The sequence below is a fragment of the Drosophila kikkawai genome, chromosome 3R (genome assembly GCF_030179895.1).
Source record: "Drosophila kikkawai strain 14028-0561.14 chromosome 3R, DkikHiC1v2, whole genome shotgun sequence".
Lineage (NCBI taxonomy): Eukaryota > Metazoa > Arthropoda > Insecta > Diptera > Drosophilidae > Drosophila > Drosophila kikkawai.
Genome location: NC_091731.1, coordinates 18,604,658 through 18,624,195, shown reverse-complemented (window position 1 = coordinate 18,624,195; position 19,538 = coordinate 18,604,658). Strand labels below are relative to the sequence as shown.

The following is a 19,538-nucleotide window of genomic DNA, read 5'->3' as shown; positions in this document are numbered from 1 at the left end:
AACACTTACAGCTTAGAGTGGAAAATGGGCAGAAGAGACCGACCCGCTCCGACCCGGCCCAACAACGATTTGTCCGATATGAAGATGTTGCAGACAATGGTCCGGACAGGCACTTGGCCTGGACACTCTTCGGCTGCAACAAGGCGTGTAATTAATAATTGATTGAGCAGCGTTTTTCCCAAACAATGATTGACACGGCGCTTGGGGCGATCGACAGCACGATGGCGATGTCTGCAGATATCCAACAGCTGCAGTGGGGTCCAACCATCGACCACAAAGAATGGAAGAATTCCTGGCCAAAAACGGCACAAAGTACAGGCACAATGAGCAGGAACCGGAGTTTGGGAGCCGGTGCTCTCAGCCAGGTGTGCCCGCCAGCTACATATATTGTATATATGGCATATATGGCCCGGCGAACATTGAAGTCGCATTGCGAAACGTTCGCTGCTGCAATTGTAATCACTGCTGACCAAAAGTGTATTGCTCATTGCCGCTGCTGATGCACTTTTTATAGCTCCGGTGCATTCCCACCGCTAAGTGAAATTAATAAAAATCGTCTAAAATCGGTAGCTGCACCAAAAACGCCAATGCGTCTGCGCAATGCACATAATTTGTTTAATTAATTACGCCAACACATTTTCATTGCTGCCAGAGCCTATTGGGCAATAAGTTTTTGGCCGACGACGAAGCGACGACTGATGTGAAAAATCCCATAAACTACAACAGGAAAAAATCGCGCATTCGCACTGGAACTATAACAGCCATTGAAAGCCGAACGGATTTGGCGGCTTTCGAAAGATTCAACCATCGTCAAAGTGGAAGTGGATGCTGCACTCGGTCGTCGGCTGTCGGTTGCAGTTCTCAGCATGCGCCAAGGCCACTGGCATTTTGTCTGCATATGCACCAACTCAAGATCTAGGAGATCGGGTAAGCGTTTTTGTGAGCGGTGGCATCACATCACAGCCTCTACCGGATTCTGACCAGATATGCTAGGCGACCCCAGTTCAATCTTTCCCAGAAGAATAATGACTAATTTACGCCGTTGAAACATTGCAAGTGATTGTGGAACAATTAACCAATTTGTTTCGGCTGAATAAAGTCGAAGCTAACGTAAAGCGAGGAGTATAAAACATTGAAGCTATCATCATCATCAGTTGCGAGTGGCAGCCATGGGAAAGAGGAGACCCCGGGCTGGAAAAGTGTCGAAGCCGACAAACCCCAAGGACGCCATGCTTATAAAACAAATAAAGCGAAATGTATTATAAAAAATATTACTTACCCTTACTGTGGCTTGACATAAATGCCAATTTAAATGCTGCAAAACGCATAAATCAGCAACGAGCAAAGTTCCAGCTTCAGCTTCAGTTTCAGCTCTAGCTTTAGCTCCAGCTCCAGCTCCGGCTTCGATGTTGCTGCTGTGTCTCTATAGATGATGCTGCCGCTGTGTCGGGTGTTTTTGTCGTGTTTTGGGCAAACAAACGATCAGCAAGTGGCGCTCCTCAAAAACGTTTTTCTGCCAAATGTTCACTGGAACTGTTCAAAGTGAAGAAGACACTGCCGCTGGGCAGAGTTCAGCACAAAAGTCTATGTTGCTAATGCTGGGGTGACAAAAGTTGCCTTCTAATTGAATTAACATAAAATAAAAGTTGTCTTGAAAATGCGCATAATCCATGCTAGCAACATCCTGGTCAGCTCAAGCCATCATCATTGGCCATTTGGCATTTGAGTAAGAATTTCTAGCCAGAAGAATCACGAACAATGCCGCGCAGCTTGAGCTGGGTTGAAGCCCGAGCTCCGGCTCGGAAAGCTCATTAGCATGATTACAATGAAGATTCGACTGCATAATAATTCACACATATTCCCGCATTGCCGCAAATAATTACGAAAAGTGCATTTGTATGGGCTGGCAATTAGTCACAGACACTGCAGCATCTGCAAGTCGCATCGCCGGATTCTTTGCCGCCCGCCACCGTCGCCCCATTCATTCCCATAATTTACCAAATATTTTTTTATTATTTATTTTTGTTGTTGTTGTTGTATTTTTCGCCTCTATGTCTGAGCGCGGCATAGCAACTGCAATGTCTATAACATTTTCTCACGTTTCGTCGTGCAGATTTCGGCACAAGTTGCGCCTTGGTGTGGCCGCTGCTGCTGCTGCTGTTGCTGTTGCCTTGCCTGGGATGGTACAAGATGCAAGATCCAAGATTCAAGTGGTGGCTGCTTGGTGATAATGATGGTGGCGGCGGTGCACCTCCGCGGGGGTGGCGGCTAATGCACATTTTATGCAAATTTTAACTGCGCGATCCCTGTGTGTTGGCTCAGCTTATGGCAGCTTAAGTCGCTTTACGAGTGCCACAAAATGCAATTCAGAATGCTCGGCAAATCCGTTGACTGTCAATAGGTGCTGGCATTAAACCTGTTTAAATTTATGCTTTTAGCAAATTAGAATATTTTGTTTATTATTTTGGTAACTAGTTTTTTTTTTATTGGGTCTGGCTAAGGAAAATCGAATGGAAAATATTCGCAAAAACCTACTGAACAGAGATTTGGGTTTAAACCTGTTCGCTTGAAATTTATTACGTTTTTTACAGAAGATTATTTTGGTTTAATGAACTGCTTTAACTTTAATGGTTGTTTTTTGGTGCAAACCTCGCCAATAAAGACTCAAATTGATTTATTTAGAGGCAGTTAATTAATTTCAAAAATCATTAAATGCCACAAAGGCTAAGAGATATAAATGGTTAAATGTAAAGGGAATTAGCTTGAACTTAAAGTTAAGTTAAAGTTATTTAATTTGGGGAAATATTCTTTGGTCGAAAATATGATTAGAAATCATCTTAATTATCAATTTAATCGGAAAATAATAATAATTATTATTTTAAAATGTTTTTCATTGCTTTAATACATTAATTTTCATTATTAAATAATGTTTACAACAAAAATACAGACTTTTATATTTATTTACCACATTTTTTCTGATAGTTCTAGCATCGAGAGAATTTCAAATGTAAATATCCCTTTTATGGGAAACAAGTTCGTTTCCTAAGTCTTTCGTTTTAATGGGCGCTTTTTATGCGTTTCGCTTGCAGACTTTCAAATATGCCGCATCACGGCAATGCGTCAAATTAGCCAGGCAGACCGCTCACTGACCACGGTCCCGGTGTCCAAGTGTCCAGGTGGCGGCCTGGCTGGTCGTCCGACTGCCTCACTGACCCAATCAAATCCAATCCCAGAGAGCCACGGAGCTGCGGTTTCGCAAGCGGCGTCGCATCCATAAAACTGTAAATTGCACAGCTGCGTCTCCGTGTCCGTCTCCATTTGCGGCTGTCGCTGCCACGTGCAATCCGAAAATCCCAATCCCCATCCCCATCGCCATCCCAATCTCAGCCAATGCGAAATTATTATTATTATTATGTGTGTGTTGTGTGTGTAAATGCATTAATGTGTATGCAATTTCTTATTATGAGCGGTGGTTGGCTTCCAAAAGGTTTTCCGAGAGCTGCACTTTATCAACGGGAAAATCTGCTGGCAGGCAGCCCATGCTCATTGCTGCACAATTACTCAACGACCTGGGATGATGTCTGCCCCGGCCGCGATTCCGATTCCCGCTCGAGTCCCAATCGCAATCCTCGCCACTCGTTAGTGCTCGGCTGCCGCTCGAGAGCGGCACCAGCTTCTTTCTGCCAGGCATTTTGGCATTTTTTGGCGCGTTGCTGGGCATGGGATGAGTTGCCGCCAAATGCCAGGCGAGAGTCGAGAGTTGAATCGAGCCCCGGGAGTCTGCTCAGGCGCATCTTCAGCTTAATTGAATTTTTAGCTGCCGTTGCTGGTGAATGCATTTTCCACCGGCTCCCACAAGTTGTGCAAATGCTTTCGGCACTTTTACCGCTGACTGCAGACACTCTGTGACTGACTGGGCTTACATAATGAGTAAAAATTAAATAATTTACCCAGCAAATGGATTCTGGAGGAGCTTGTACTTTCCGCTTGTAGCTGCCAGGTGGAACAACGAAATCGTGTTTTGACGGCGAGCACATTCATCAATGTCAGGCGTGGAGTCCGAGGCCGTTCGGGTCTCCGATTGATGTGTATTTAATTGAAAGAGCCGCTAATTAGAATCCAATTCGCCTAGTTGCTGTGTAATGCCAAACACCAGTTCGTGTCGGGCATCATCTTCGGACAATTGGAATCTCTGGCTCTGGCCCAGGCACTGGCACTTCCTTATTATTGGCCTTTCCCACGCAGAGATCGCGTGAGTCATTGGCACATACACAGGAGTTGGTTCGTAAAGCGAACATTTATTACAAACAGCATTACAGCTCTTGCACAATCGCAATTGGCAGCAAATTAGAAAGATGGCGGCCATATGCCACTTCCCACAGCTTTTTGGCAGATGGCTCCGGGTTGAAAGTCATCCCAGTCCCGATCCAAGACCCAGGCTCGTCCTCCGTTTTTCCGCCTCGATTTCCCCGTCGCAGTTGACATTTTTTTTTTGTTGCCTCCGCCAGTCAGCCAGGGCAGCTGCTTTGCATGACTTTGGCTGCCTGGCCTTTTTCCGGCAGGCAACCTCAACTTTGAAATGCCAAGCAGCCAGAGCTTCAGTCTGAGTCGCAGCCACAGCTTCAGATTCAGTTTCAGTTCCAGATGACAGCTTGAGGTTGCAGCCAACATTTTTCCAGGGCTTGTAAATATAGAAAAATCTAGAGAGCAACGCCCAAAATGCGCCAAAAACAGATTTGGCCGGGTAGCAGGCGTGTAAATTCCCACACTGCAGCAAATACCGTGCATTCCCCGCTCCCAGCACCGAGCTCCGTGCCACACTCACCCAAATACACATAACCGGATTGGCGGTGGCACCGCGACTTTTGCCCCGACAATCCAGCGGCAGCCGCAGCAGCAACAGCGGCAGATGGGGCAGCAAATGACAAAGCCCCGCCATGGCTATGACATAATACCCAGCGGAAGATGCAACCAGCTTGCCACGTATGCACTGTACAAAATTGAGGAACTAAAAGTGTGAACATATAAAATTAATACCTGTCTCATATTTTTCAATACATGAATCTACAAAAAAGAAATAAATAGTTGACCTTTTTATTTGACCTTTATTAAACAAATATTTATGTTTTCTTGGATTTACGGGTTTTATTTTCCAAAATATTTTTTAAGTACGCCTTAAAGATTTTAAGATATAATAAATATAAATGTATTTAATAGAAATATACCTGAAGAAGTTACAAAAATATTTAAATATTAGAATTTTATTCATTTAAAATACATTCCGTTTATAAATTTTAAGAAAAGTCCGTAGAGGCTATTCCTAAATGCACTGTAAAGAAAACATTCCCATAATGTACTGTAGTTTCCAGTCCTTAAAAACCACGTCCAACATGTTCCCCAGTGTACGTGCAGCGGGTGTAATTGATGTGGGGTTCGTTGGCCGGGCGGGGGAGTGCGCTTGCCCATAATCATGAGCTCACCCTGCGGCCAGCTGACGTAAGTGATGAGAGTAGCAACTCCTCCTGGCGGGCGGTACAGCAAGCAGCGAACAATGCAACTGGGTAAGTGTCATATGGTCACACGCTGCGTATGCGTAATTTGCGTTAAGCATACGACAGCGAGCCAAGACGGATAAGGCGGCAGAACCCAGCAGAAGCACAGATACAAGCGCAGACACGAACAAGAGACGAGCACGAAGAAGACGATGGCAGACGAAGCTGGAATACCACTGCTGCGCTGCTTAAGTCGACGCTGCACAGTGGTTACTTAGTTGAAGTTTACAAGAAATACATTTCTTTATGATTTACATGTTAAGGACTCAATTTTAAAGGAATTTAAAATAAAATTAAAAATATAGAATTTGTATTAATTCTATATAACAATAACTGATCTTTAGATTTTTATATAATTGAGAATTTATATAAATTGTATTTCAGGATATTAATTCTTATTTTGCAAGGATCTGATAAATCGATAAATACATATATTTATAGGTAATAGAAGTTTTCTGATACCTCTCCCAGTATTTTTCTTAAATTATAATCACTTCTAACCGATTTTTTAGTACCTTTGCAGGCTGCTTCATATTGCGTTTGCCACCATCAACTCCAGGGGCAATTGATTTATAAAAAATATGATTTCCATAAGGAAAATCTTTACACATTCTTTTAGAAAAAGAACCTAAAAAATCATCCAAGTTATATTTTTATTATGCTAATTTAAAAGAATGCTAATTCTATAAGAAAAATCCTTCTACAGACTTCTATAAAAGCCTAGAAATCCATCCAAGTTACGTTTTCATTATCTCATACCCACTGTTAATGATGGCGGCTGCTGCCTTGGCAGCCAAGCTGCGCGATGGGCTCCAAGTGGTTTCCTTTCGCTTTCAGAAATCATTTCGCTTCGACAACGTGGACGATAAAGTCACAGATCGCGCATCGCAGCGCCTCGCTCTGCCCGCTCCATTCGCCTGGTTCGCCTGTCTCCTCCGCGCGGTTAGTGGTTGCTGGCTGCTGGCTGCTGGCTAGTGGTAGAGTCAGCGGTGGTAGTGGTTCGTTCTTCTGTGCTTTTCCGCTGTTTGCCCAGCCAAGTGAGGCAGCCGCAGACGTCTCTCAACGTTTCGCTGCACCTTCTAAATGGGTTTTCCGTAGTTTTCGCACCTTGCGAAACACATTTCGTACGCATTTACATACACGATCGAAGTTTGAAGAATCTACCTGGCGACTGCTCATTTCCTACATGACGGACAACTTTTTTGGCACATTCGCCATGGAAATGATCCGCTCGCTGGCGATGCTTTTCGTGCTGAGTTAGTTAGTGAACAAAAAAATAGCGAAAAAAAATCAAAAAGTAACGAAGAAACAAACATCTTGTGCAGCTGGGGAGGGTTTTGCAACCGAAATCCCTTCCAATACTCATAAGATCTCTGGTGTTGTGCGCCCCCTCTCTTGTCTTGCAGTGCGATCCATGTGAAAATCGACATTAACTATCAGCTTAATTGCTCTGGATTACATATTGGATATCATCCTGCATTTGGATTATAAAAAACTAATACGACATGTTGAGCCCAGATTATGCAATGATTGCCTTTCTATTGGGTGAGTATAATAGCTTAAGGGATGTCCTTAAAAAAATATTTAAATAACCTTTGGAGAGAAGGAATTTATTGAGGGCTAGAAGGAAGAAGTATACAAAGGTATTTATTAGTATTTAAGGATTGAAATATAAAACACATGAAATTTATTGAAGAGTAGAAGGAAAATATTTGTATTATTTCGCAACTAAAATTTAACTGGTAGAATTTATTAAATGCTAGAAGAAAAAAATAGAATATAAGTATTTATTGATTAAGAAAAATCATTTGTAGGAAAGCAATTTAAAAAAGGCTACAACAAAGTAAGCATTTCATTTAAGTTGTTACTGAGACTGTGTTTTTTAATTTTTTTTTAAAAATTATTTAAAATATTCTAGCGACTTCTATTTGGTTATTATAAGTAGTCCCTATCTGCAAATTGTATTATTTTTTACATTTACATACAAAATATTTATATATAATAAAATACGTCAAGTAGCGCATTTTTATACCCTTGCAGGGTATTATAATTTCAGTCAGAAGTTTGCAACGCAGTGAAGGAGACGTTTCCGACCCTATAAAGTATATATATTCTTGATCAGCATCAACAGCCGAGTCGATCTAGCCATGTCCGTCTGTCCGTCTGTCCGTCTGTCCGTCTGTCTGTCTGTCTGTCTGTCCGTCTGTCTGTTTCTACGCAAACTAGTCCCTCAGTTTTAAAGCTATCTGAATGAAACTTTGCATATAGTCTTCTATATGCTCTCACTGCTATATATGTCGGAACGGGCCGGATCGGACGACTATATCATATAGCTGCCATACAAATGTTCGATAAATTTTTAGAAAAAAAATTATAACTTGGCTGTTTTTCAACATATGTGCACTATTTTTGACATATGACCATTTTATATTATTTCTGAATTTTGGTAAAAATTTTATGAAAATCGGACGACTATATCATATAGCTGCCATAGGAACGATCAGGAAATTAATAGAAAAAAAATTATAACTTCGTTGTTTTTCAAACTATTTTTTTCTACTCTGGGATATAAGCTTATTTTATTAGTTCAGAATTTTGGTATAAATTTTATGAAAATCGGACAACTATATCATATAGCTGCCATATAAACCGATCGGTAGGTGTAGGGAAAATGTAAAACTGGGAATGTAAAACTGTAACTGTCAAACTCTCAACATAATAAGTATAGGTAAAATGCAATGAAATAATATCTGCAAGGGTATACAAACTTCGGCGTGCCGAAGTTAGCTTCCTTTCTTGTTTTATACCAGATTTATTATAATATACATTTTATCTTGAACTATGTCAAGAAAAGTTAGGGAAAGTCTTTTCATATTTAATGTACCCAAAAAACATTTTTCGAAAATCAAGCAAAAACATCGATATTACAAACTTTCCAATCGTTTTTAAAGCAACTTTAAACAAATTAAACCTCAGCTTCTTCAGGTCTGATTTATTGGCGATCAGCCTTCTGCTAACAATCGTATATTGTTATTTTTAATAAAAAAGATGCCAAGATATCGACAAGAAATAAAAAATCGCAAGCTCATTAGTTTTTGTTTTTACAACAAATGCTTCCATATAGAAATGATGTACTGGCCCAAGGTCCACTGCTCGCCAAGGAAATTAATGGGATTCAATGAGCCAATGATTCATATCGATCACATTTGGGATCCCAGCGTAATTTGTTGAAGCGCAGGCCAAAAACCAAATGAAGACAAGGCTGAGAAATGGCAATTAGGGCTAAGAGTGGGTCATCAGCATAATTATCATACTGTAAATTATCTGCGAGTGAGAGTGAAGTGGGACAACGCCCCAAAACGGTGGCTCAAGGGGACTCGCCTTGCCCTTCGCCCCTCGCCCACTGCGTGAGAGCCGAGGCTCTGCGCTCTGTCCAATTTGGAGATTCACTCCAGCGACCCGCAATTGGTATCGGAATCGAACCATCAGCGCCGGACAAAAGACCTGCCTGGGATGGGGATCCATCCCAGCTGCTGCCCAGTCATAGTTCACTGCCAGACAATGGCTCTGGCTGGCAGGGGAGGAAAGTTGAATTTGAAATTCACGTGAATTAAATGCGAATCACAGTCGAGGGCTGCCACGGCATCTTTCTTTTATTCGAATTTCGAACTGTATGCTGGATGTCTGGTTTTCTCTTTGTTTTGCATTTGGGGTTTCCTTTAACAGATTCGTCTGTTTTTGGGTGCCTGCAGATTATGCAACCTGCGAGGGCAATTTGCAGCCGGAGAAGAGGAGCCGCAGTTGGAGCCGGAGTTCTGCAGTGTTGCAGTTGTGAGTTGCAAGTGCAATTACCGCTGCCTTAATTGCAGCGAGCCCCTCTTCCGCTGTCTGGGGCCAAGAACAGAAGCTGCGACACCGAATGAGTAATGGCTTAAAAATAGGCAACCAAAGAAGTAATCAGAGACAAGAGACTTCAGTGATACATGTGGTGCCTTGGGGTAATTAGCTTTTAGTGCCCAACACGAGTACGACAATCGTAATCCATAATATTGATTGACTTGGCATTTTAATTGAGCGACCCTCATGTGTTTCTGACCACAGCATCGCTGTGGGAATGCGCCGAAATGTTAATGATGTCTCTCGGTATCACAAATACCAATCGATGCTCCAAAAAAGTAAATAAAAGCCGTCTCGAGCACTCGCAGAACGGCGCGTTTGGAGGCTCTGGCTCCGCAGCAGCAGCCTTGGAGCACGGCAAGTGCTCCAGCACACATAAATCACAAGCTCGTCTCGCGTCGCGTCGCAGTTGTAAGCGAAAGTGATGCGGCCCGAAGGTCACTTGACCAGGTCAGCACCAGCACCAGCACCAGTTACTAACACTCAACTAATACACATCTCCTCTCCGATCGAGGAGCCATTCTAGCACTCAAGACTCGAGACCAGTCCTAACCAGATCACGATTTCTGCTTCTGTTTCTTGTTTACTCTTGCAGCAACGACACTTTGCTCCGGTTTCGCGCAGGCGCAGCTGCTCGACGAGGATGATGACCTGGCCTTCGGCAGACCCTGGCCCACCTACAGCCTGCAGAATATGCCCAAGACGCAGTTCACCTGCCATGACAAGATCCTAGGTGGTTACTATGCCGATCCGGAGACCCAGTGCCAGATGTTCCACGTGTGCGTCAAGCTGCCCGGAGTGGGGGTGAGTGTTCCCATTGCCCAGGTGCAAGTGCTCCAGGCTATGATTCAAGGCAGCAAAGCGGGTCATAGGTTAATTAAGAATGTAATTTTTTTCTATAAAATGTTTAGTACATGTACATTGATACCAAAACTTAAAAACTTTTTGTTTTTACCATAATTTATTCATTCAGAGCCTCAGAAGTTTGTAGATGGGAATTTAGACAATTATCGTACAATTTGCTAAACATTCAATTTGGACAGGCGAATAGCACTAGAACAGTTCTTTGCGAGGCTTAAAATAAGTCATACAATATATCGAAAGAATCAGGTTCTTCTTCCCATAAGACATGAAACATATTTCTATAAAATGACCTTGAACTTCTCTTGAGCGTCTAAGTTCCAGTTCCATTACGACCTGTTTGAAAACAAAAATCACTCTCATATGAAAACTCTGTGGAAAGAAGAAAATTACTAGAGGGGAATTTCTCATCTCTATAATACTATACTTGTCGGCATCTTCGAAATTTAGAATGAATAGCATCTATCTCTGTACCATCCCGTTCCATCTGAGTTACATGGCACATCTCTGTTTTAGACCTCCCGAAGCGTTCATAGCAAAAACGATTGGTAAGGGAAACAAACTGGATGGCAAACTGGCTGGCAGTCCCCGTTTGTATCGCCGTGTCAAAGCCCCAGCTAAATGGCAAAGGGGCATAGCCAGATGAGCTGGGGAATGTGTGATTGCTCCGAATGCTTCGTGACTGGCCCGGATGGCCGAAGACGACCGGCTGACCTTTAAAAGGGGTCTTCGTGGGTGCTGAGCTGGGAGCCTAGTGCTAGACGGTGGTGCTTGTCCTAGGCTTCTCAGGTGGCTCATCATCTGTCTCTTCGTCCTCTGCGCTAGTCCGGGTGGCTTCTCCCTGCTGATTTCCCTGTAGGATTAAGTCGAATACCTCAGACACATGGCGGCGGTGAACCTTCATTTGAATTTTGCTCTGGAGGCGACACAGGCGGCTGAGTTTACCCAGGTCCTCGGCCAGCTTGCCCTTAAATTGCGTCCTTTGCGCTCTGAGATCCTCGCGAGCGCTCGTAAGCAGTGTACTCAGTCTGGTCAACTGGCGGTTCTTCTGCTCGAGCTGCTGCTCCTGGCGGTAGTTCTGCTCCACCAAGCGTTCCATGTCAGACTTTAGGTCCGCCAGCTGAGCAATGGTGAGCTCCGCCTCGGTGCGAATCTCAAGCATCTTCTGCTGCATTAGACCCTGCTCCTGTTCCGATTTCCCGCATCTCTCCTCCGGAGACCGGCCTCCCTCTAAGTCCTCCAGGAACGCCTCCATTTCCTTTGGCCTTTCGCCTCCCAGGCTGAGGACCTTCTCCCTCAGGCAACAGTATTTCTGGCGCTCGTGCCTGTACATTGCCTGCCAAACCGTAGCGGTCAGCTCGTCTCGGTTAATCCGCAACGACTTGGTCACGACGCGCTTGCAACTTCTCGGCTCATTCGTGAAATTTATCAGAACAGTTCTCCCGCAGTTGCCCAGCAGTTCCTTCAGGAGCCCGGTCAGCCGCACGTTGTGGTACCTAAGATGAGTCTTGGTGTTGTGGGCCAGGGCCTGCAGAAGTTTCCCAAGCGTTTCCAGGGGAGTTTCGGTCTCGGTTCCAGTCTGGGTCTCGGAATCGGACTGGGACTCGGACTGGGACCCAGACTCGGACTCAGTGTAAGTGGACTGGAAATCTTCGCCCACCTCCTTGAGGTGGACCAGCTGCAGTTGGCCGCAGTCGGCACTGGACTTCTGGTCCACAAGAACGTTGAACATAAGGAAGCGGCACTCGCCATCCAGGCCCATTTTCCCCTTGACTGTCTGGAAATAGTCCAGTAGCTCCCGAGGAGTGGCCACAATGTGATCCAGCGGCGTCCGATAAGCAGTGCTGGTCACGTTCCTTGTTAGGTCATTCGGATCGCCGCTCAGCTTCACATGTCGCACCGATATTTCTGGTTGATCCGGCGCGTGGATGCCGGAGAACAGTTCCCCGCAAATGCGGGTGACAATGTCCTCCGGATCACCGCCAGTATTACCGGGACCGCAGCAAAACACCATGCTCGAGTGTCCGCCAAGAACCTGGTCCAACACCTCGGCAACCGCCACCTCGCCCACCTCCCGCTGCAGGTCGGTGGGCGGGGCGGAGAGCTTGCGGAACAGATAAACCCTCACATGGCCGGAATGGTGCATCTTCTGCATAATAAAAACAATAATTGGGTAAAAATAAAAAGAACAGATTTCGTGTCTGGTGTTTTCGGTTCGAGTGTCTGATTGTGTCTCGTTTGTCATTTGGCCTACTGTGCACAATGGCACATCGAGAACGTTCAGGCCGAGAACGTTCACCACCTGGTCTTGGACGAGTGCCGAGCGGAGAAGCTTCCCGGCGGGTCTCGGCAAATGCCAAGTGCCAAGTGCCATGTGGAAATGCCAAAGTTTGCGACAGGCATCGCCAGCGAATGCTTCTGGTGGCATTAAAGCCACCAGCCGACCTCGCAAGGAACTCGCTGATTGGATATGTGCAGCTGTATCTGTATCTAAGACTGCCTTAACTGCCATAACAGGAAATGTATTTAGTTTTTAAGTAAAACGAATAAATAAAAGCAAATAAGACATATTTCTATAACCATATTAAACATTATATTACCTCTTATTTAACTTATTATCAGTTTTAACCTTATATATTTATATTCATTTAATTAAAATAGAAAATAGCTTTGTTATTAGTCGCTTATTGTTGGCCAAGTTTGCAGTTTACCAACCTTATAGTCAACCAGTTTCAATTACCAAAATTGTGGCTTAAACCTGAACTGCGCTGCTGCTGCCTTTGTTTCTTGGCCCTAATGCTTTCGGCTTAATCGAACCCACTTATAACATTGAATTTTGCATGTTGCTCTGCCTATCTAATGGTGCTGTTTTTTGGTGCTTTCGATGCTTTCGCTGTTTTCGCGCAGCTCCTACACCGAAGAGTTAATCCGTTTGTCCAACAGGTGCAGGACTACCGCTTCCTCTGCCCCAATACGACGGCCTTTGACCAGGAACTGCAGATCTGTGCCAACTGGTTGGACGTGGACTGCGACAAGGCCACCTCCCTGTACGACAACGGTCACCTGAACGATTTGTATCGCGGCGGGGACGACAATAAGGCCGCCCACGAGGAGGAGGCCACCTTCCATCTTCAGAGAGCCGAAAGTGGTAAGTAGACAGGTTCCAGTTTCCAGGTATATTTGAGGTTGTTTATCAAATAATTAAGTCATCTTTATTAACGGGGAACAAGAGTCGTGATCTGTGGTGATTTCAACCAGGGTTATCTCTAATTGCAGGCGATGTGCGGCGCTCTAAGGAGCACCACAATGCCAGCCCCAACTCCAATCGCGGCGTGGAGCACAAGTCACGCCCTCGCCACAATTACGCCCAGACAGGTGGCGGCTCCAGCTCCAGCTCCAGTCCCAATTTGGAGATCACGCAACCCACCAAGCGACCCATTTCCACCTATTACACGCCGACCATCTTGGGCAGCAGCTCCCCCGCGTCCACAACGACTACGACAACCACATCGACCACGACGGAGCGTAGCTATTACAACAACAACAATTACAATAACAACTACAGCAACAATTACAGCAACAACAATGACGACTCGAAGCGTAAGAAACAATGGCCCCTTGCGAGGCATAACCCGAATTAATCACGCTCCCACCCCGTTCCGCAGAAGACGCAGATGATATCTTCAAGGGTTCCCACAGCTCGCACTTCTTCTCCAACCGCCACGGCGGCCGGGAATACGACGAGGAGCCCGCCCGCCCCAAGCCCAACGATCTGAGTGACTTCCAACGCAAGACCACGCGGGTCACGCCCACCCGAGGCCAACGGGTAACTTCTGCTCCGAGCAGTCCCCTCACCGCCAGCACTGCTGCTCCCCCGGCAACTACCAAGTCCTTGAAGAAGATCACCCTGCACGCCACTTTCAACACGGACTTCCTGGACAACTCGCCGCACGCCAAGACCACGGGCCAGAGCGTGGTGACTACGCCGCGTCCCAGCAGCAGCATCACCAGCCGCTTCAGCTTCGGCTCCAGTGACTTCCCCACCCAGGAGCGCATCCAGCCCACCACCTACAACCCGAACAGTGGAGCCTATCGCCTCAAGACGACCACGCCACCACCTTACAGCTCCAGTTCCACCAAGGTAACGGGCAAGGGAGTGCAGGACTTTGACAAGCGCAGCAAGCCCACGGCGGCGGCGGTGCGAAAGCAGAAGCTGGGTCCCCAGGAGTCCAACTACATCAACCAGAACGAGTTCGGAGATCTGGCCAAGGGTCCCAAGCTGCAACAGCCGCAGCCCTTCCAGCTGGCCCAGAAGAAGCCCAACCAACTGGAGCCCCATTACCAGCGCCACAAACCCCAGCAGCCGCAGGTAGTGACCAGGGTGGGCGCCCAGGAGCCCGCTCCCTTCTCGGCTCCCAGCTCAAAGCCGCGCTCGTTCACCAGCCGTGGCAGCATCACCTACAAAGCCACCACAGAGCGTTATGCCGACGATGAGCTGCACTATCCCACAACTCCTGTGACAGCTGCATCCAGAGCCAAGGAGGCATACACGCCCACCACCTTCCGACCCACCACCTACAAGAAGCCCTACGAGCAGAGCTACCAGGCGCAGGCTCACACACAGATTACCCATCGCCCCACGCCGGCGGCTAGCAAGAAGTTGACGTCGGCGGCGACACCGGCCCTGCCGACTACGGCGAATCCCTACTACAATGTGGACGAGGACGATGGCCAGTACCATCCGGAGCTGTACGAGAACGACTTCCCCCGCAATCGCTTCAAGTTCCTGCGCAACCGAGGTGGCAGCTCTTCCACCTCAACGACCAGTGCCGCTCCGGTGGTATCCAGCCGGCAGCCACATGGCTTTCAGCAGGCACACAGCCACCTGAAGAGCCAGCAGCAATCCGCCTACCAGAAGGAGCGCGAGCGTGAGCGCGAACGTGAACGGGAGTCGGACCTGAGCGACGAAGAGGAGCTCTTCAAGACTGCCCAGTCGCTGAACTTCGGGGCGGCCAGCATCAACAAGCTGCGGGCGGACATCTACAAGGCGGAGAAGAACTCACAGCAGTACAACTCTCAGTATAGTCCGCAGCTGGCGTCATCTAGTCCGCAGGCCAGCAGCTCCACTAGCACTTCCAGCACCACCACCAGTACCACAACGACCCGGCGACCGACCACGACTAGGAGCACTACCACCAGCACTACCACGACAGGAGCGCCCATTGAGTCGAAGAAGTCGGCCAAGAGCAAAAAGGAGCAGCATCAGCTGGACAAGGAGAAGAAGGAGAAGGAGAAGCCGGCCGGAAAGAGGCCCCCTCATGCGGACGAAGACACCAGCTACGATTATGCTTACTACGATACGGACTAGCCACTGGGCCACCAACTAACCAATCACTTGCAGTACACACACACCCACGCCCGTTTCTACCATCCGTTCCAGACCATCATTACCCCAGCAGCAGCTACATAGGTGCCACAGTATTTTAAAGACAGATCCCGCTCATCATCTGATGCACATACATAACATATCGACACATAAACCCAGCTTAACTTAACCCCCGACACTCGCGCACATTCATTCAATCAGTTTCAGATGCGTTCTAATGAATTTCCATGCGTGTATCTAGTTATTTAAATAAAAGGATTATGTTTAGTCGTTAGACAATTGTTGAATTGAAGCGAATTGGCAGCGAAAACCGAAACGTATCGAGGACCGGCCGCGGATTGTATTGGGCAATTGCATTGAATTATTTGTGTACTTGTTGTCTAATGTTCAATGGATTCACTACGAAATTGTAATAGTTTTAAGTCTTCTTGTAAATAAAATCAAATGTAATTCGTAACAAGAGAGTATACCCTTGCAGGTTGCAATTGGATCGGGGGCAGAATTAGAAATCTATCATAACTTAGCTGAAGTTGCATTAATTTTGATCAAGAAAGCGGTTGATTTTTATTGGCTTAAAAAAACAGCACACTTAATTGAAACTTTTCGAAAATCATAATTTTTAAAAATATTTGGACATTTTAATGATGTAACCTTTTAAAATTTTGTTTATTTGAAATTAAAGTTGAAAAATGTAAATTTCTTCGCTTCATTTTTTAGCAAGTTTTAAAGTCATATTTCGGGTGTTTTTATTAAATTAAAAATACATTTAAATAAAAAGAAACTTAGTGCAAGATTTGCATTGCAAAATTGATGATCATCAGTCCTTGAACTTCTGGCGCACGCACCGCGGCATTGGGAACAAGTAGAGCAGCATGTTGAAGGCAGCTAGACCCACAGCAAAGGCACAGGAGGCGGCCACGTCGATGGTTTCCTAAATACCAAGCTATATAGTTATTTTACACAGATATCTATATATATATCTTACATCGGGGTCGGGCAGACCCAAACGCTCGTGCATAAAGTCCGCCGGCTTAGGGCAGATAACGGAGGCGGTGGGAGTGCAGTTGAGCTTACGCGACTGGAAGGCTATGCTGTGGAGCAGGGAGGAGGCGTATCGGGTGTGGGTGCCCTTGGTGTTGTCTTGCAGCCAGGGTTGCAGTCCCTTAAAGGAGCTAAGAAAGGGAAAACTCATGTTTAAAACAGTTGTTTTCTTTAACAAACTTACCGAACTGTGCCACTGGCCAGGGCGATGCTGATAACCAGCACATAGGTCACTGCTATGGCTGCATTGAAAGGTACCTTGACCACCAGAAGGAAGGCAATCGTTAGCTGCTCCGCAAGCACAAAGCTTGACCACAGAGCCACCAGCAAGTAGCCAAAAACTGTGCCATTATTGTACTTAACATCCAACAGGAGACTGGAAAAAATAAACTGTTGAATTCCATAGACTTTTCTAAGGTCCAAAAAACCTACGGATAAATGACACAGCTGGCTATTACGGCAGACACCGCGGAGAAGGGTATGGAAACGGAGTTGTAGGCAATCAGCAGAGTCGTTCCCGAGTAGAGACCCTCTGGAGTGTCCTGCGAGAACTTTTTACGCCAAATTGGAACTGCAAAAATGTATAAATATAGTAAAGGGCGAACTTTGGAGGAAGCTTAGTAACTCACATAGAGATATGGTTGTTAATATTCCGCAGCCATAGGACAGTCCTAAAATATTCAGGATCATGCCGTTTCTGGTGAAGAAGCCATGCGCATCATCCTAGGAAATTATCCATTATTAAAATTTTTCATTTTAATCTGTATTATTGGCCTACTTACTCCCACATTTGTGTAGAAGGCCCAGAGGATGCTCATGGCCAAGGGCAGAAGCAGCATGCGCAGGAATAGTGTCTTCATGCCCACAAGGCCACAGGAAAAGGTGGAGGCCAACAGTTTTCTAAAGCAAAATCAATTATTAATAATCTTACAATGGAAAAAAACTTCGATTACTTAGAAAATATTAAATGACTTGAGCAGAAACTCTGTTTCCAAAAAACATTGTCTACTTTTTGGCGGCAGCATTTTTGTTCATATCTTTTAAAAAAATATAAAACAAATATAGTAAACACTTACAAGTACAGCATAACCCAAACTTTGAGTTCTCCCGGCTTTCCGTAGGCCAGCGGCACCTTTCCGGATCCCATATTATTGATGGGGGCATCCGAGATGGGAGTCTCTCGCGAGAATCGCTCCACCAAAGCTTCGATTTGCTGGCTTGACTCCAAGAACCGATCACGACTCCGTCTGTCTACGGTAGACAGACAAAGATAGTACATCAGCGGATTCTCCAGCTGAGGGCAGGGGAATCCAATCCCGTGGAAATACTCCAGCATGGCTCGAGTGCCTCCGGAGTAGACCACACCGCCCAGGCAAAGGAACAGTGCGCGATCTAGGAAGGGAAATACATCGGAGCGCGGTTTCTCTAGAGAAAGTAGAATTCCACAGCCGGTCTTCTTGGCGGTGTTGGAGAGAATGGATATAAGGAGATAGGCGCTCAAAGGATCCAGTCCATGAGTGGGCTCATCAAGCAGAAGCATCACTAAGAAAAAAAGTCAGTTAAGCATAAGCCAGGATAAGCTTTAAGGTATTCTCACCAGGATCCCTGACCAACTGAATGCCAATGGCTAGACGTCGCGCCTCGCTAATGTTCAGGTACTCCACTCGCTTATGGGCCACCTGGGAAAGAGCCAGGTCTGCCAGAACTTGGCGAACCTTGGAACTCTTCAGGTAACCGCTCAACTAAAAAGTCAAACATTTTAATATTTAGATTTTAAATCAATAGAAAAACTTATTTCAATTACTCACAATGGTGGGCGTGTAGTGGAGTGTCTGGGCCACTGTGAGGCCTGGCACAAAGGTGCACGACTGCGTCACATAGCCGCAACGTTGCTGGAACAAGGCCTTGGACAGTGGCGACCCATTGAGCAGCACCTGGCCGCGAGTGGCTCCATCGGCGCGCCTCGAGATCACATCCAGAAGAGCCCGCTTGCCGCTTCCTTAAATGGTAAATATACTTAGTAACTAAACTCTTTAAATTTTAAAGAAATACCCAACCTTTCGATCCCAGAATGGCCATCACCTCGCCGCTGTGCACGGTGAGATTGACGCCTTTGAGCACCAGAGCCGAGTTGCCGGCTCCATTGAAGCAGCCACCACCGTCAACCTGATGGAACGATTAAGAGAGAGCTAAGAGCTGAGCAATGGAAGGTGGTTCTCTAGAAGAGAAGAGAGTTTTTCCGGCACTTGCCTCGGTGGTGTGGAAAATGTTGTGGGCTTCCAGTACGTAGTCGCTGCCGATCATTTTCATAGCCACCTGAGAGCTGCAGGTGTGTGTGTGTTAGCGTGTTTGTTTGTTTGTTTGGGCCTCTTTCGCTCTCTGCCTCACACGCTGTTCGTGGCTCAAGAGTGGTTTTAGGAAGAGCTGTGGTTGGAGAACAGGGGAAACGAAAAGAGAATGGTATAGAGAGAGAAAAACAAAAAAAAACCTAAATTTAATATTAAAGGAAAGCAGAATTACATTTTGCAAGGAAACACATATTTTATATATTTCATCTTTAAATAAAATACACACTTTATAGGTTTAAAAGTTAATTCTAATTTCTGTTAGCTATTTTTTTTAATTAAACAAGAATTTTGTGATGTCCAAACCAACCTCCGCGAACACGTCTACACCAACTGAGCGCGCCGTTCCAACTGATCAGAAACTGTTGCTGAACGACCAGCCAAGTGTCTACTGATCTTCCAATTGGGGATGCCCTCTCCGCCTGGAAATCGGCTCTCTAGGCCCAGAGCTAGCTC

At 45.8% G+C, this 19,538-nt stretch overlaps 3 protein-coding genes across 7 annotated transcripts; 1 reads left to right on the top strand and 2 right to left on the bottom strand.

Annotated features, from left to right (window-relative positions):
- Positions 1–6,981: 6,981 nt before the first annotated feature.
- LOC108075402 (myotubularin-related protein DDB_G0290005) lies at positions 6,982–16,034 on the top strand. Of its 3 annotated transcripts, none has more exons than XM_017167824.2 (5): positions 6,982–7,097; positions 10,045–10,253; positions 13,254–13,458; positions 13,587–13,910; positions 13,976–16,034. In XM_017167824.2, exons 1-5 carry the CDS (start codon positions 7,058–7,060, stop codon positions 15,676–15,678), a joined length of 2,481 nt encoding a protein of 826 aa, XP_017023313.1. In that variant the 5' UTR covers positions 6,982–7,057; the 3' UTR covers positions 15,679–16,034. The 3 variants fall into 3 exon arrangements, with proteins under 3 accessions (XP_017023313.1, XP_017023312.1, XP_070142809.1); XM_017167823.2 differs by having other exon boundaries at positions 13,218–13,458; XM_070286708.1 differs by lacking the exons at positions 6,982–7,097; positions 10,045–10,253 and adding an exon at positions 12,883–13,172 and having other exon boundaries at positions 13,976–16,033.
- LOC108075403 (kinesin heavy chain) lies at positions 10,405–12,555 on the bottom strand. Its single transcript, XM_017167827.3, has 2 exons — positions 10,738–12,555; positions 10,405–10,682 (listed from the first exon to the last, which is right to left on the bottom strand). The coding sequence occupies exon 1, from the start codon at positions 12,553–12,555 to the stop codon at positions 11,068–11,070; it is 1,488 nt and encodes a 495-aa protein (XP_017023316.2). The 3' UTR covers positions 10,405–10,682; positions 10,738–11,067.
- A 390-nt stretch (positions 16,035–16,424) lies between the features above and the next one.
- LOC108075414 (ATP-binding cassette sub-family G member 5) lies at positions 16,425–19,501 on the bottom strand. Of its 3 annotated transcripts, none has more exons than XM_017167839.3 (12): positions 19,393–19,501; positions 18,988–19,161; positions 18,795–18,903; positions 18,546–18,736; positions 18,335–18,479; positions 17,814–18,279; positions 17,520–17,637; positions 17,367–17,460; positions 17,170–17,308; positions 16,922–17,113; positions 16,682–16,868; positions 16,425–16,627 (listed from the first exon to the last, which is right to left on the bottom strand). In XM_017167839.3, the coding sequence occupies exons 2-12, from the start codon at positions 19,045–19,047 to the stop codon at positions 16,514–16,516; spliced, it is 1,815 nt and encodes a 604-aa protein (XP_017023328.1). In that variant the 5' UTR covers positions 19,048–19,161; positions 19,393–19,501; the 3' UTR covers positions 16,425–16,513. The 3 variants fall into 3 exon arrangements, with proteins under 3 accessions (XP_017023328.1, XP_070142949.1, XP_070142950.1); XM_070286848.1 differs by lacking the exon at positions 19,393–19,501 and adding an exon at positions 19,258–19,370; XM_070286849.1 differs by lacking the exon at positions 19,393–19,501 and adding an exon at positions 19,312–19,329.
- Between the last annotated feature and the right edge of the window lie 37 nt (positions 19,502–19,538).